Raw genomic sequence first — 16542 nt, 5'->3', positions numbered from 1 at the left:
CTTTGTCGCAGGCATAGTGAGATATAGTAGTGAATGCTACATGTAGAATCTCTCCTTGTTGAGTTTGCTGGATGTGAGATCACTCAAAACTAAAATATGGAAAGCGATGAAATAAAATCAAACAATGAGACATGAAGCAGTTTTCTTCCAATGCAAGCTGAATCCTTTCATAATTTTTATAATTTTTTAGCCACCACTTCCTAATGTACGCAAGCCAAAGCCATTCGTTATGTGAGCTTTTTGGCAATAGCGCACCTCTACTTCCCAAGCCATTTGTAAAGGAGACATTTTCAACAGTACTGTGCCCACTCCCTACCTACCCCAAAACTGCTAGGTAGATGAGAGCCATGTTTAAACTGAGATTTTACAAACACTGTAGCCATATAATGAACTTGCTCTGCAAACCAAATGGACTGTATTTGTACAAAGCAAGAGATGCAACACCCCAACATCACACTTCAAGGTCATTTGTAAAGGAGGGACACTCTGGCCCTCGCCCTGCACTTGCAACACAAACAAACCCTAGCGGACCACAATGAAGCAAAACCAACCTCTTGTGAGAGCATTTCGGAGAAACCGTATCTCAAGATCACATTTGCCAAAGGCATTTGATGGAGGCCTACTGTGATACTGTGCCTTTAGCAGGAGCAAGTAAACAAGAGGACCCTAGAGGACCACAACCAAAACACAGCCCCAGTGAGAGCCACTGTAGTCCTTGCCCAGCACTTGCTGCTTTAGGTTCAGGATGCAACAAACAGAGACAGGGACAGTATGTGATGAATATTCAAATTTAAATGGAATGGTGTTCTGTTGGCACACAAGTCATGTAAACGCTTTCTTCATTACAAATGTGGCCACATTCAAGTTGCAAAACGATGTTCAACATATATTTCCAGAATATTCCTGAACTTGGTTTAAACCGGATACTGACAATATTTTGTTTGAAACTGGAATACTATCTGCATGTGACTGCACTCACTGTGCTCTCTGCACAGATAGTGTTGCTGTTTTGAGGACAGATTTCATGTTATGAAGAGAGGTCAGACTGACCCTCCAGGAAAAAAGGTTTTTTTGCTGCTCAGGGGTGCATTTCTCGAAAGCGTAGTTGTTAGCCGTTAGCAACTTGCGTAGTTGTCAATGGGCAATTGCATCAAAACCAACAAAGTAGCTAAAATAGCCTAGTGCATTAAACTAACCTGGGGTGCATTTCTCGAAAGCGTAGTTGATAACTAAGATGCTGTCCCATTCTTACCCCCAACTTTCTGCTCCAGGATAAGGATGCCACAAACAAATGGAAACTAGAGGGCCACACTAAACCAAAACACCACTCCTGAGTGAGACACTGGCCCCCTTACCCCCAACTTCAACATGGCATCATGACAGAGCGTAAAGATAAGGTTTAGGGATGGTTTCGGCCTGGTCCCAATTTCGCTAGAAATTCGCCAATCCCATGCTTATTTCGTTGTTCTTGGCAAACCTTAAGCAGCAGAAACATTGCTTTACAAACAGGTTAGGTTTAGGGATGGTTTTGGTCAGGACACAGCAGAGCACTTTCGCGTTTAACAACAGATAATCGCCGTGGCAAAACAAAATCGCATACACGGCAGGAAAACTGCGCCAACCTCGTCAGGTGACAAAAGTGCATGAAAGTGCTTTACCGTTGCACTTGAGGAGCACGTCTTAACTTTAAAAGGCGTCGCAGCACCATGCAGAATGCACTAGCGTGCGATGCATAGGCAAAACCATGTGGTCAGTCTGCCAACTCGCTGTTCCAGATCAAGGAAGCAACAAACAAATGGAAAATAATGGACCACCCTAAACCAAAAACATAGCTTGTGTGGTGTGATCTACGGCCCTTACTTGTCTTACCCCTAACTTGCTGCTCCAAGTTGAGGATGACATTGACGGCCTGGTGGAGTATGAGCAGTTTGGTTTGAGGTTTATCGTTGTTTAAATGTAGCTGGCACATGCGGCCCAGCTCCTTGAAGGCCTCGTTGATGTCGCGCACGCGCAGCCGCTCGCGGGCGTTGTTGGCCACCCGCCGCTCCTTCTCCCGCTCCAGCTTCACCTCCGGCGGCAGGTCCGGGTCGTCCTCGTCGTCATCTTTAGGACTACAGGCGGCATCGCGTGGGGAGAAAAAAACACAAAGAAAAACCGCACATTTGAACCAGTGGAACAACGGATATTTATGTATGTCATTTTTTATGTTTGATATGTTTTTTTTCTGAGCAAAAAAGTTCTGAACATGGCCTCTTTTGAGACCGTGTGTGTGTGTGTGTGTGTGTGTGTGTGTGTGTGTGTGTGTGTGTGTGTGTGTGTGTGTGTGTGTGTGTGTGTGTGTGTGTGTGTGTGTGTGTGTGTATTGCGACAACTAAATACATCTAACTTCAGTAAAGCAAACTGTTTACACAACAGATGCACTGTAAAGCTACAGAGACTACTCGAAGCAAAATGTTAAGAGGCGAAGAGTTCCCTGAAACGTAACCTATTTTTGTCGTTTCACATTTTATCCCGTTTACTGTCTTATTGTTTGGATAAAGAAATGCTTTTAATTCAAAGTGAGAAAGTACTATTTTCTCCATGTTTTAATGATCAGTAGCTATTGTATGTGCTCAGGATCAACGAGTCCCTTAATACACGGCAGGTCAGGTAAATGGCGCATGTGTGTGCAGGGGGGAGGTTTCCTAAATGGGGAGTAATGGGGGGGTGGGAACAAGACATGAGCACATTGCCGGCAGGTGGGTTAACTTACTCCTCATCTCCCAGATCTGAAATACTTGACAGCATCTGGAGGGTAAACGCCTCCTTTCTGAAAAGCACATCACAGTTGGGGAGAAAGAGAGGCGACAAAATGAATACGGGGAGGGTAGGAGGCCTTGTTGGGCACCCCAAAGGATGATGGCTGGCTGGCTACCGACAACAACTACACTACATACACATGCCAACTCATATACACACCAAGACACAGGGTAGCATCTGGCCAGCCACAGCTACACCTAAAATGCGAATAATCCTAACACAGCTAGAAGACATACAGTATTTAAAACAACTTTAATTCTAGAAATATTGAAAAACGTGTAGATGTAGGCCCTTATTCTGAGCAAGATTATGTTATACATGCCATGCTCAGTTGGAGGGGCTAAACTCTAGCCACTAGCATATTTAATACATTAAGCAAGGTACCTTATTCTATTACGAGTTGCTTTGCTCTCCTTCTTCTCGTCCTCAGACTTGTCGGCTATGGAGGAGTTCTCATCATCCTCCTTGTCCTCCCTCTTGATGTCGGAGCTGTTGGAGGAGGTTGAGGAGCGCCCTATACCCGCTGGTAGACCTGAGACCACACCAGACCAGACAGGCAGACACATATTTAACGTTTGGATGTTTTCTTTGTCAATTATTTGTATAAATTCTCTCAGTCTTTTCTATGTACAGTATTTTGAAACTGCTAAAAGCTCTGTATAGAGCCAAGTCTAAACGTAACAGTTAACTTTGATTTACATGATCAGTCTAAGCATATTTAAACAATCTACAAAATTATGTAGTCCCCTTCGCTACATATGCAAATAAAGCATACCCACTTTTGTTCCATGAGGCTTAATCTTGCTCGAAATCTGTGCCGAGTGAACTCCGACTTAAACTAGACAAATCTGTGAATCAGTGTACAGGCCAGCCTCAAGGTGACAGGAGAGAGGAGTATGTGTATATGGAGAGGGAGGCTGTGGTGGTACTCACTGGTGAAGCCCTCTGGTGGTCCTGCGGGCTGCGTAGTTCCCGGGGGGTGGTGGCCGTGCAGCAAGGAGCTGCTGGGAGGCAGGCCGCTGGGCTCCTCATGGTGTCCTCCAGCCTGACAGCAGAGGAGACCACATGAAAGGCCATGCACGTTACGCACCAATCAACACGACACATCAATGCTTGGACTTTATAAATCAGCACATATTACAGTAGTTGCTAACTGCAACACAGTCTGGTTTATAATCGGCTATTGCATTACTATAGTAGGATACTACTGTAACCTTGTGGCAATTTATGTTATTTTGTGTTAAATTGATGAAGGTGTAGTGCGGGCAGCAGTTGCTAAAAATGTTGAGTGAAAAATGGTTAAGAATCATCATCATCATCATCAACATCAGTAGTACCCACCATGGCAGCGTGGCGGTTAGCGAGCCCCAGCGCGGCGTTAGAGAAGGTCTGTGCGAGGGCGCCGAGGGCCCCGTTGTGCAGAGCGCTGAGGGCGCTGTGCATGTCCGCGTGACCCCCTGCACCCCCCGGGCCCTGGCCCACAGCGTGGCTGCGCAGCACGTGGATGGCCTCGTCCAGGCGGTCCTCCATTTTGTTCTGCTGCAGAGGGGGAAAAAGGGAGGAAAAGGATATGAGAGGGGGAAGAGAAGAGGAGGAGTGAGGAATGGGATAAGGAAAAGGAGGAGGAAGAGAAGCAGAGGGAAAGTGGGGGAAAGGGAATAATAGGATGCACGAGAGGGAGGGCAGGAAGTCAGTCTTAATAATTCCACACTAAGGTGAGAAACTTGAAACGTCACAAAAGACGAGTGAAGAGCATCTTTGAAGGAATGAGGATTGTGGCATTTTTGCATTAGAAAACACTTTAGCCAAATCAGTTTTGAGAAGGAGGAAAATTATTCTCTGCTAGCATTTTACAGTATGTGTGCTAGATTGGCTGGGATAAAAGGTTTAAGTATGTTGACAGGAAATTGTGATTTTTGCTGAGGTGAATTGATGCCTACCAAGGCATGAAGTCCTCCTCCTCCTCCTTCATAGTTTGGTGACAGGGCAGTCTGGCCACTGGGTCTTGGCCACTGGGACGCACCTACAAGGACAAGAGAAAGAGGACAATTTAAGACATGAAATAGAGATGACATGAAAAATACTATGCAAATACAAATACTATGATATTTTTTTAGGTTTCTTGCCCACCTCCTTAGGCCAGGTGAGTAGGAGTGGAACCATTGGGTCACCAACGTTGAGACAAAAAAGCTCCCAAATACTGTTTACATTTGCAGGGCTTTACTTGCGCAAATGTGAACAGTGTGCGGGCCGCAAGTTTTTTTGTCTCAATGAAAATTATTATGAAAGCTAATTGCCAGTCTAGCAGCCAGATTTGTATTTCATCACATCCAGGACAGTAGGTGGTGCTGTAGCACTTTCTCCCTCCTGAGTGCCTTCATATAAAGCAGCAATATTTTGCTAGCACATTCTGTTTGCAAGTTTAGCACAAATAATATAGCACATTGTACATGAGCAACAGCACGTAACACTGTGTCTCAGAAGCGGAGAAGGGGGGATAAGAGATCGAAAGAAAAAAAAGAAAGAAGTGGAGCGTGTGTTTGTGGGGGGTGGGGGCCGCACCTGCGATGCCTTGTGGAGAGCCTACAGGGGTGGAAGGCGTTGAAGGGAAGTTGTTGCTGTTGTGGTCTGACGGGTAAATCTGCAAGGCACACACAAATACACCCGACCAGGGAAAAACATGAGCAACATCAGCACATCACCAAAAGTGACGCTGACAATTATTAAAAAATACGACGGTAAGTTAGAGACAAGGGAGGAATTTGTGTACAGTACTCACCGAGGCAAGAGCTTTCCCGATCTCATCCCCTGAGCTGTTTGTCGGTGCGGTTCGATTGGCTGAGAAAAACAAAAAATACACAGTCAGCTCTTTAGTTTTACTCTCACTGAAACAGTTTTGGGTCCCAGTGATCCAAGTACATACCATATAGGATGACTGAATATGATGCATTATATTACTATATATATATATATATATATATATATATATATATATATATATATATATATTTATTTATTTCAGGATTAATTATCTACTACACTACGACCTGACAGAATTGTAAAAGTGGATGTATGGGCAGTATGGTTCTCAAGCATGATATGCACTTTAGCAATATTGCTATTAACCTCCCAATCCACAGAGGAGGAATTTCACTCCATGTTATACTTGAATAGTATTTTTGTGCATGTTACAAATAAAACTCCTCGTGCCCTTGTACAAAGGACCTGCAATAAGAACGCAAGTCACAGTGGGCTGAAACCAAAGTGGTCCTTTAAGAGATACTGTGCCATTTTTGGAAATAAGCTTATTGTACACCTCTCCTTGAATTAAGTACTTCCAGCTGTTCTCTGACTATGGCAGAACAAATTTTACCTCCATGCTAGTTATCAACATTGAATCCTATGAGACCAGCTAGTCGCCAGGTCCTTGGTGGTCCTTATATCAGTCATCCTTGTGTCCTCACTGTACTACAAGTGCTTTGCTCTACTACAGTGATTCTCAAAGTGTGGTCCGGGGACCACTAGTGGTCCGCGACAGAGCTCAGGTGGTCCGCGAGGGGATTTCTACTTTTCCAAGATAAGCTATTAGTAGGCTATATTTGTAACATTTTCATGTTTTCAACAAAATAAGGCAGGCTTATAATGTGAATAAAAAGTAAGTGATCTGCATAAAAATTAGCAGTGTCAAATTAGCATCCATCAACTGCCAATTCAGTTGACAGGTGGTCCCCGATAATTTTTTGGGGGGACAAAGTGGTCCTCGGTCTGAAAAAGTTTGAGAAACACTGCTCTACTACTACCATACAGTGCTACAATAAGGACAGGGGTCACAGTAGACTGAGACCAAAGTGGGGCAGGCATGGCGGTGACTGGCAGGTGATATCCTACCCATGATGCTGTCGGGGCCGTTGTTGGAGGCCGAGTGGCTGAAGCCGGCGGCGGAGCTGGAGTGGAAGCTTGAGGGCATGCTGCCGTTGACGTCAGTGCCGTGGAGAGGGTAGTTCTGCGGAGACAGCGGGAGCGGCTGGCGCTTCTGCACACAGAGGAGGAGAGAAAAGACAGAGGAAGAGAGAAAGACAGAAGAAAAGGAGAGGAAGACAGAGGAAGAGGCAGAGGAGGAGAAGAGGAAGAATGGAAGAAGAAGAAAAACAGATAGAGGAGAGATAGAGGAGGAGAAAAAGGTAACAGAGGATGAGGAGAAAGAAAGAGGAGGAGCAGAGAGAGACGGAGCATTAGAAGACAAATGATGGCATGGGAAGAGTCAAATAAAAGGGGAGAGTAAGAGTAAGAGCAAGTGAGTAAGCGAGTAGAGGAGACACGCAAACCCAAAATCACATGCACGCACTATTACTCACTCGCGCTCACACACACACACAGACACAGGTTAGGCCTCCTCACGTCAGCAACCTGATTCAGATTACACAACCTGTGTGTCACACATCTCGACTCAAAGCTATAATTAGCAGCTGTGTGACTGTATGGTAACCAACACCCTGTCGACGTGCCATGGCATGAATGCCGGGGGAAAAAGAGAAAGAGTTGTGCGCAGGGACCCGAGAGGAGAGGAGAGGAGAGGGGAGGAGAGCTCCCCCCTCTTTAAAACAGCTTCACGGTCACGTTTGGCTCTCACCATTCTGTCCTGGGGGTTGATGGCGGTGAACGAGCCTGACTGTCCAATGTGGGCTGAGTTGCCCCCCAGCATGGCCGAGTAGCCGGGCTGGCCCAGCCCTCCCGAGGAAGCCCACAGGTCGGGTGAAGGGTGGAGGCCCTCTGGTGGCATGGAAGGCAAACACACACACACGAACACACACACGAACACACACACGAACACACACACGAACACACACACGAACACACACACGAACACACACACGAACACACGAACACACGAACACACGAACACACGAACACACGAACACACACACACACACACGAACACACACAAAGTCAGAGGTGACTTCCTGGCTAGCTCCAGGATCTGCATGCCACATTCTCTCACAAATGTAAACAACCTCTTGATTTACAAACAGACAGACAGACTGGCAGAAGGGTGGAGGGTAGACTGACCTTGCATGTAGAAGGAACCGGGGTACACTGCTCCATCTCGGCTGTACTCCTCTCCTGATGTGGAGGCGTACACCTGGGAAATAATATAAAAAAAGAACTTGCTAAATACGGTAAAATTGGTCACAAATGCCTACTTAGCTGTTCATTTTCTGCACTGATGAAAATAAAAATGTACAAAAAAATAAATATACAACAAGAAAAAAAAGCGTGATTTATGTGCTGGTAATGGGTGACCTCTACAATGGTTTCCATTTGTGGTTGGTTGTGTGTGTCGTGGATTATTATCTAGTGTAGCCTTCTTTCTAAGCAGCGTCATGCTAAAAGCTGAGCGACAGAGGGGATATGGATGGAGCAGGCTAGGCTATATTGGGAAGTGGGCACCATATTTCTGCCTCCTGTTCACACCAGTGGGTAGGGGTCTGTGCCACCAACACCCCCATCACTCCTGCTTTTTCAGTGGCACGCCGTAATCCATCCATGCAAGAGGAAGGGGAGGAGGAAGAAAAAAAAAACAGAAGAAGCGAAGGGAGGAGAGAAGAGGGAAAGGAAAAAAATTGAGCGAATGGTGGCCGTGCCACGCTGGGAAACGTGCCACTGAAATCTCAGCGCGCAGCAAGAACTTCCTCTCCCCTCGACCAGGTGCCAAGGGAGAGCGTGGCGACACAGCGCCACCCCCGCGGAGCTGCGGGCTCTGGCACGGAGGCGGCGCGGATGCGGTCCGGTTTTGCCCCCCCCCCCCAGCTCGGTGCACTGGCGTCCAAAACTCCCTGGTGAAGGTGCCTCTGCCAAGGCACTGACCACTGCCCAGCCTTCTGGATGAGGCGTGTCTCTCCAGACCACCCCCACCCCCACTCACACCAACACCCCCATCCCACCATCCTCAAACCCCACACCACTCTCCCTTCTCCTTCCACTCCTCCCTCTTTTTTCCCCCTCCCACACCCTCTACCCTAGCCACGCTCCCTCCCTCCTCGTTTCTGTAGAACCACAAAAGAGACGAGCCTGAAGCTCATCAAGAAACTATTTCGGCGAGCTAACGCGCCCCGGGGTCGACTGCAGGTCGTGTTCCTCATTCAGCACGAGAGAGTCGGCGATTAGCGGCTAAAATGGACCATTTTTTGCTGGATGGCAAGCTATTAGTGGGGCATGATAAATAAATGCGAGAGAGAGAGAGAGAGAGAGAGAGAGAGAGAGAGAGAGAGAGAGAGAGAGAGAGAGAGAGAGAGAGAGAGAGAGAGAGAGAGAGAGAGAGAGAGAGAGAGAGAGAGAGAGAGAGAGAGAGAGAGAGAGAGAGAGACTGCCTGCACATGAGCAAGGCCTTTCAGCCTGTGACCGAGAGAGCAGAGAGAGCTGGCCATGGGGGGATGAGGGGAAGGCATGTGAAGACCCTGGGCTTCCTGACACGAGAGCCCATCACTCACCATTTTGGCATGCGTACGGAAGGGAGGGATAGAGAGAGGAGAGGAGAGGGAGAAAGAGAATGTGTGTGAGTGTGTGTTTATGTATGCATGCATAGTGTGTGTGTGTGTGTGTGTGTGTGTGTGTGTGTGTGTGTGTGTGTGTGTGTGTGTGTGTGTGTGTGTGATGGGGTTTGGGAGGGAGGGTAGTATGGAGACTGGGGGTGGGGGGGGGGGGTGGACAACTACAGCAGCAGCAGAGAATGCAAATCCAGCAAACTGCGTTTTTTTCTGTAATTTGATTTAACAGGGAGAAGTGGAAAGGGAATGGAGAGATGCACTTCTAATTACAGAGCCATCTGCCTGTTCCTGGACCCGGTCCAACTCCACAGGCAGCTGGGCAGAAGAGAGCGGAGTGGAGGGGTGGAGGGGCAGTGAGGGGAGGGGAGAGGAGAGAGAAGAGAGAGGAGAGGAGAGAGAAGAGAGGAGAAGAGAAGAGGAGGAAGGGGTGGGAGGGAGAAGAGAGGAGAGGAGCGGAGGGAGAGAAGAGAGGAGAAGAGGAGGAGGAAGGGGTGGGGGTGGTAGATGTTCTCTGTAAAGGAAGGGAAAAGAAGGAGGGAGGAAGGAAAGGAAGAAAAATATATAATAAAAAAACTGGCTGCTGATTCCAGGGGAGATGAGAAACCAGAAAAAAACGAGGATATAAAACTGTGAAGAGAGGAAGGGAGATGCTTTATTGCACTTCTAAAATGGAGATGGATCTGACTAGAGAAGTATGGGGGGAACCATTGTTATTTTTGGGAGGCGTACAAAAAAGCTCCAACAATGGCCGACCCTCCACTGAGTAGTTCACTCCTCACGACAAATTAGTCTGAAAAGCTTTAGTGCCGCAAAAAAAGCACAGAAACATCACATTTTGGCATAAGGATTGGGATCTCTGGGAAATTAGCCCAAAATAGGGATGAACTTTTGTCCATGTGATGAACAGAAAACCAATCCAGTCCGTGCATCCACCATGATGAGGAAGAGGATAAAGAATAAGCTCTCTGCTAAGAGGGAATGAGTGGTCTACCCATTCAAAGAGAGAGAGAGGGGGTGGCCAAGGAGGAAGAAAGACATGCATACAGAGAGGATAGGAAGAGCAAGATTGAGAAGAGGGGGACACAGAAAGAGCAAGAAAATGAGACCGAGGTGAGACATGGGCAAAGAGGGGGTTGGTGGAAGAGAGGGATAGAGAGAATGAGGAAAAGAGAGATGACCTGCCGTGGCCAAGCAGATCAGCCTGTGATGCAGGAGGCAGAGATGGGATGGAGGAGGCAGAGGAGAGGAGACGAGGCAGAGGAGAGGGGACGGAGGCAGAGTAGAGGAGAGGAGGCAGAGGAGAGGGGATGGAGGCAGAGGAGAGGAGAGGAGGCAGAGGAGAGGAGAGGAGGCAGAGGAGAGGGGATGGAGGCAGAGGAGATGGGATAGTGAAGGAAGAGGGCAGAAGAGGCAGAGGAGAGGGGAGAGGGGATGATGCAGAGGAGAGGGGATGGAGGCAGAGGAGAGGGGATGGTGCAGAGCAAAGGGGAGAGTAGATGGGATGGGAGAGGGGATGGAGGCAGAGGAGAGGGGAGAGGAGACAGAGGAGAGGGGATGGAGGCAGAGGAGAGGAGATGGAGGCAGAGGAGAGGAGATGGAGGCAGAGGAGAGGGGATGGAGAGGGGATGAGGCAGAGGAGAGGGGATGATGGAGGTAGAGGAGAGGGGATGATTGAGGAAGCGGGGGAAGGGGAGGGAGGGCTGGAGGAGCCAGGCCAGTCATTAATCTGGGCTTAGGGACGGGGCTAAGAGGCCTCGGGAGCACACCGACTCACAACTGGGTCACCCTGCTGGGGATGGGGTGGGGGGCATCATGTGGTGAGACGAGGGTGGTAGGGGTGTGTATATGTTTGTGGGTAGGGGGGCTGGGGGAGTGTACCGTACTTAAAATATTACAACATTACAAGACTGCATCTCCAGCACAAACATGACTGAACCACAGCTGACACCCAAACAATGTATGCAGGAGAAAAAACAAGCCCCTGACCTCCACACCACCCATTAAACAACAACACAATTCGCCATCCGCACCACCACGACCACCACCACCACCACCCAGTACACACCTCCAGTTCCCCCTTAACTCTCCTGAGATTCATCAGCCAGTGTAATTTGCACTACTAGCACGCGCTGAGAAATATGGACAATATGGACCGTGTTTACGTGACTATTCCTTACGACTATTTTATGGCCTTCCAATGAATAGGTTTTTTTCTCCTCTCCAGCAATGGCTAATTGGTGGACATAAACCTGGAGAAAAAGGAGGGGGGGGGTGTTTATAATTGCCTGGCAGATGCCATTCTGTGCAATGTGATTCATGAAGTTAACACATAAGGCTAGCACTATGGATGACAAAAAAAGGAAAACAAAAGACAAGGACATGCACATGGGTGACGCTTGGTAGCGCTGCATAGTGTTCCAACCTACAGCTGTCAGGGCTGTGCAGCACGTTAGCACGAGAAGAGGGGCCGCTTGTCACCTAACTAGTGGTGCTGAACGCACAGAGAGAGAGAGAGAGAGAGAGAGAGAGAGAGAGAGAGAGAGAGAGAGAGAGAGAGAGAGAGAGAGAGAGAGAGAGAGAGAGAGAGAGAGAGAGAGAGAGAGAGAGACACAAGTGTTGTTGTTGTGGAGGCTGGCTGCCAGAGGGGAGGGTACTTACCGAGGAAGGTAGGCCTGGGGGTTTCCGCATCTTCTTGGGCTGGGTGTCTGTTTGGGAATGAGGAATTGATGGAGTAAGAATAAGGGGTTGAGGGTGACAGGGTGTGAGAGTGTGGGGGGGGGGGGGGAAGGGAGAGAGGAGTGAGAGAGAGAGAGGGGTGGGGGTTAACAAAAGCTGTTGACTGAAAGAATCCTCATTTGCATCATCAGCGGCATCCTGGCGTTAGTTTACACATCGCTCCGAGTCAAACGCAAAAACGCATTGCTGGAAATTAGCAAAACCATTTACGCGATGTTACGACTCAACAATAAAGGGCCTCGTGCAGGGCTATGGAGCTGGGGTGGGCCATTGCAAACATCTGTTAAAAAGAAAGCTCAAACGGCTCTGGTTCAATGTGTGGTGATAGCACGACAGTGACAGTTAATTCCAATTTCTTTTACACAAAAAGTCAATTAAGTTAATGTGAGGCTTGAAATGTATACAAAGGCGCCACAAAAATGGGCAAAAATCCTCTACACAACATTCATCAGGCTGTGAATTCAGACACTAAGTGCAACATAGAAAGCCACATAGCTGACAACGTGAACCTTCAGGTTATGGAATGACATCACAGGCATATTTAAGAGGCATATCACAAGTAGGGCCATTGCTATGCTCAATGAATGCAGTTTTACAAGACAAGCCTAAAGCTAATCTAATAGGCATGTATATGGTGTATATGCATGTATATGGTGTAAAACTCCAGTCTATGAAACTAATACGATACATTGTTTATTATTATGTAGTGAGCACAACACTATCTTGTCTTACAGACACAATGCATTCAGAGTTTCTTCATAAAAACGAACTTTCTCCGGTTACTGTTCATACCCAGGTTGCTGTCGGAGGGCCGTCTGCGGAGGTTGTTGGGGTAGTTCTGGTAGAACTGCGAGCCGGACTTCAGGCCAGAGGGGGACATGGCATCTGGGCTGGGCATGGCTATGTCACTGGGGAGGAACCCCGGCTGAAGAAAAACACCACAACATAACCGCATGTTTTAGCAGCTCAAGAGGAAACTCATAACCGACCAATTTGTTCTGAATGTTCAAAACTCACTAGGTATTCCACTAATTCCCTTGGGGCAGCTACGAGCATGGCATTACATTCTATGGGGAACATGCTGTATACTTGTCCCCCAACCAAACTTGTCCCTCAACTATTACTAGGAACTACTTGTGATGGATGCAGAGAGTGTTTTAAAAGCTTACCTGTCCCCCAAAGGAGCTGTATGGTACCCTTTCATTCTTTCCTGTTTAAGAAAAAGAGAGAAAAAAAATTGGCATAAATATGTACCGTACGGAGAAAGGGAGAAAGACAAAAAAAAGGCACATGTTCTGGTGAGTCAAGAGCATGCTCTGAAAGCCTACAGATGATGAAACGATTACAGGGCCAAGTTGTGTTTTCATGTGTGAGAATAGGCCTGAAAGTGAAAAACAGGCTGCTGTAGGTACAGGGGTTGTGAGAGTGAAGCCCCCTCCCCTCGCCTCGCCTCCCCACCCTTCCCTTCCCTTCACCCCGCGCTTCTGCACTCTGCTCAGCTGCCGAGAAGCCTCTGGCCAGGCCAAACCCAGGGGAGGCTCTCCGCTTCAATGCCCTTAACATGCGCTGCGTCCCAAACACACACACACACACACACCTTTTTAGTTCACACACATGCACACTGACAGACATTCCTTTCCTTTTCCCCACTGCAGAATCACATTCCCTCTTTCCCACACACACACACAGGTTGCCTATATTCAAATCCTACATCCTCTGATGAGCATTTCCCAGAGAGGGGCTATAGTGTGCAGTGCAGAACAGTTGCTGGATTCCAGTGTGTGTGTGTGTATGTGTGTGTGTGTCTCAGGGCCGAGATTCTCCTGATGCGAGTACAGAGTGTGACCTCATAGGCATGCGGTTCCCACACAGCAGAGTGCTGGCTGATAAACCCACCGGCAATCCCTGAGCTGAGGAAGGGGGAGGAGAGCCCGTCATGCTCACTGTAGTGGGAGCCATCGCCATAGTCCTGAGAGAGAGAGAGAGAGAGAGAGAGAGAGAGAGAGAGAGAGAGAGAGAAAGAGAGAGAGGGAGAGAGAGAGAGAGAGAGAGAGAGAGAGAGAGAGAGAGAGAGAAAGAGAGAGAGGGAGAGAGAGAGAGAACCATGGGGAAAGAGGGAGATGGAAAAAGAAGGGGGAATGTAGGGAGAGGAGGACAGCAAGAAAGGAAAGGAGAAAGGGAGAAAGAGACAGAGGGAGAGAGTCCGAGATGGATGGCAACACAGAGTGGGGAAAGGAACAAGCAGAGAGGAACAGAGGGATGAGGAGACACAGAGGAAGAAAGGTAAGACATAGAAAGAGAGCAAGAGAGGGAAGTGAAGACCACATGGTGTGATGAGTGCAAGATTGTTATAGTGACACACACACACAATAATGGAGAGAACAGGAGAGAGAGAGAGCAAGAGGGAGGACAGTGTGAAATCAAGAGGAGAAGTGAGAGAGAAAGATGTGAAGAAGTAGTGAGCACTGTGCACTAAAAATACAGCTCCCATGATACTCATTTCTGAGAACAAAAACTGTGGTGCACAATTCTAGAGATGTTCCACTCTGATTTACGCTCCTTCCAAGGACGAGGCAAATGCACAAATAAATTTGTATGGGTGGTGTGGTGGTGGAGGGGGATTACCCTTTTAGACCTATCCTCATGACAGCTGTGGACATGTCCATTTTTCTTGCAAGGACATTTGTGTCCGTTTGGGACATTTTAAAGTGGCCTTTGTAAAGTTTAGAAAAGTCAAACTTTTGTTTTCAAGATGGTACCACTTCAACATTTAAGTCTCGGATGCCAGAGACAGAAAATGTCCTTGACCCATTTTAAAAGCACTGAAGTGTGTGTGTGTGTGTGTGTGTGTGTGTGTGTGTGTGTGTGTGTGTGTGTGTGTGTGTGTGTGTGTGTGTGTGTGTCACAAAGTCAAAACCAAAGACGCACATCTCCATTAAAAGAATGTTGTGAGCATATTGATATTATTGCTGACGTGTGTTGTACATGATGTGACTGAATGTTTTAAACTCATGTGTTGAATTTGATACACATGCACCATTCAGGCATGTCAACATTTTTATTTGTTTGATAAAGAGACTCCATGTAACATGTGTGAGGTTACTAAATCTTCTGAAGTCTGCAGTTGGATGCATGGTATTATTACATGACAAATGGATGTTATGCGTGTTAACAGAAGTGTGTATGCCTTATGTCAGATTGACACCCATAGTCAGACAAGTCTCTTGCTACTGGACAATTGGCAGAAAACATAAAATCCTCAATTTAAAAATGCCTCAAATTGAAAGTTGCATACAATCCCTGTAAGATTCACAGAACATGCTGTGTAGTATCTGTCCACCTGAATGCAAATGATACACCTACGAGTGGAGCACAGATTTCCCACACCACAATAACGAGCACTGCTTAATGAATGGCGAGTAGCAGAGAGAAGCTTCTGGACTTACCCGGCCCTGGTTGAAGGAAGGACTCTGTTCTCCAGGGCCCCAGGAACCAGAACTGTTGCGCTCGTCTATACCTGGAACACACATACACAAAAGAGGAGATGCATGGGAAACTGCTCCTTGGACTCAGGGAAACAACAAAAAGACATGGTTGCTGTCAGTCAAGAAAGCTATGTAAACTACATACATACATACATACATACATGCATGCATGCATACATACATACATACATACATACAATCATGCTTGTTTTTGCCTTAACCCCTATAGTCTAGCTCACCCTCACGCTCCCCCCTCTCTCTCACTCGCTCTCTCCCTCCGTCACACAAAGACACTCCTTCACTTGGCTTAGCTTCAGAAGAAGCTCAGAGATCCAAGTCATTGTTATGTATCGACGGCTTGGGGTTTGGGGACTGCAGAAGGACTTGTGTATTGGTTTCAGACAGCTTCCCGATTCGAAAAGCCTACACAGTACATGTGAGGACACTAGATGGGTCTGTGCTTCCCAGAGAGCACGAGAAAAAAAAAAGCGGAGCTTCTGCACTGGCTTCGACTGAACGCCATCCATCCACTTAGCCCCCGTTGCCCACAGAAGACAAATGCTGTGCAGTTTCTGCCAAGTCGCAATCATGTCAATCAACTTGGCAAAACGTGTTCCCGTCTTTTTCATTCCTTATTTATTTATTTGTGTGTTTTTCACAAAAAAGAAGGGGGGGGATCATGGCTGAGAATGGAAGCATTTTAAAGACTGGCGAAGCAGAAACTCCTAATAACCCTCTCTCCCCGTCTCTCCTGTCTTACGCGTTAATGCTACCAAAGCTCTCTGGAGACACAGGGCTTAATTGCATCCTGATTTGCATAATTGTGCATATTAATGCGGATGGTTTATGAATATTCATATCTTCTTTCTGTTTTTTTGTGGGTCTAATTAAAAATGTGTGAGGGGACAAGGCAAAAAAAGGAGAGGGAGGGGGAGGATGGCTGCTTGGTTGCAGTCTCTAGAATGAGAGGCGGCTGA

General features: G+C 47.4%; 1 protein-coding gene across 7 annotated transcripts in view; it reads right to left on the bottom strand.

Annotated features, from left to right (window-relative positions):
- The window catches only part of tcf3b (transcription factor 3b), a 31749-nt gene that overhangs the window by 5210 nt on the left and 9997 nt on the right, over positions 1-16542 (bottom strand). For 2 of the 7 annotated variants that reach the window (XM_063201367.1, XM_063201373.1), the window contains 16 exons: positions 15527-15597; positions 13977-14049; positions 13250-13290; positions 12873-13005; positions 12003-12049; positions 7867-7939; positions 7430-7569; positions 6688-6832; positions 5579-5637; positions 5362-5440; positions 4740-4822; positions 4141-4338; positions 3733-3844; positions 3185-3331; positions 2753-2825; positions 1861-2111 (listed from right to left, as the gene is read on the bottom strand). In XM_063201367.1, coding sequence (XP_063057437.1) covers positions 1861-2111; positions 2753-2825; positions 3185-3331; positions 3733-3844; positions 4141-4338; positions 4740-4822; positions 5362-5440; positions 5579-5637; positions 6688-6832; positions 7430-7569; positions 7867-7939; positions 12003-12049; positions 12873-13005; positions 13250-13290; positions 13977-14049; positions 15527-15597 — 1725 coding nt within the window. Of the gene's footprint in view, positions 1-1860; positions 2112-2752; positions 2826-3183; positions 3332-3732; positions 3845-4140; positions 4339-4739; positions 4823-5361; positions 5441-5578; positions 5638-6687; positions 6833-7429; positions 7570-7866; positions 7940-12002; positions 12050-12872; positions 13006-13249; positions 13291-13976; positions 14050-15526; positions 15598-16542 lie in introns of all 7 variants that reach the window. The other 5 variants (XM_063201369.1, XM_063201370.1, XM_063201368.1 and 2 more) reach the window with 5 other exon arrangements.

Source organism: Engraulis encrasicolus, chromosome 6, assembly GCF_034702125.1.
Source record: "Engraulis encrasicolus isolate BLACKSEA-1 chromosome 6, IST_EnEncr_1.0, whole genome shotgun sequence".
Classification (NCBI taxonomy): Eukaryota; Metazoa; Chordata; class Actinopteri; order Clupeiformes; family Engraulidae; genus Engraulis; species Engraulis encrasicolus.
The sequence above is the reverse complement of the archived record's forward strand: the minus strand, read 5'-3'. Positions and strand labels throughout refer to the sequence as shown.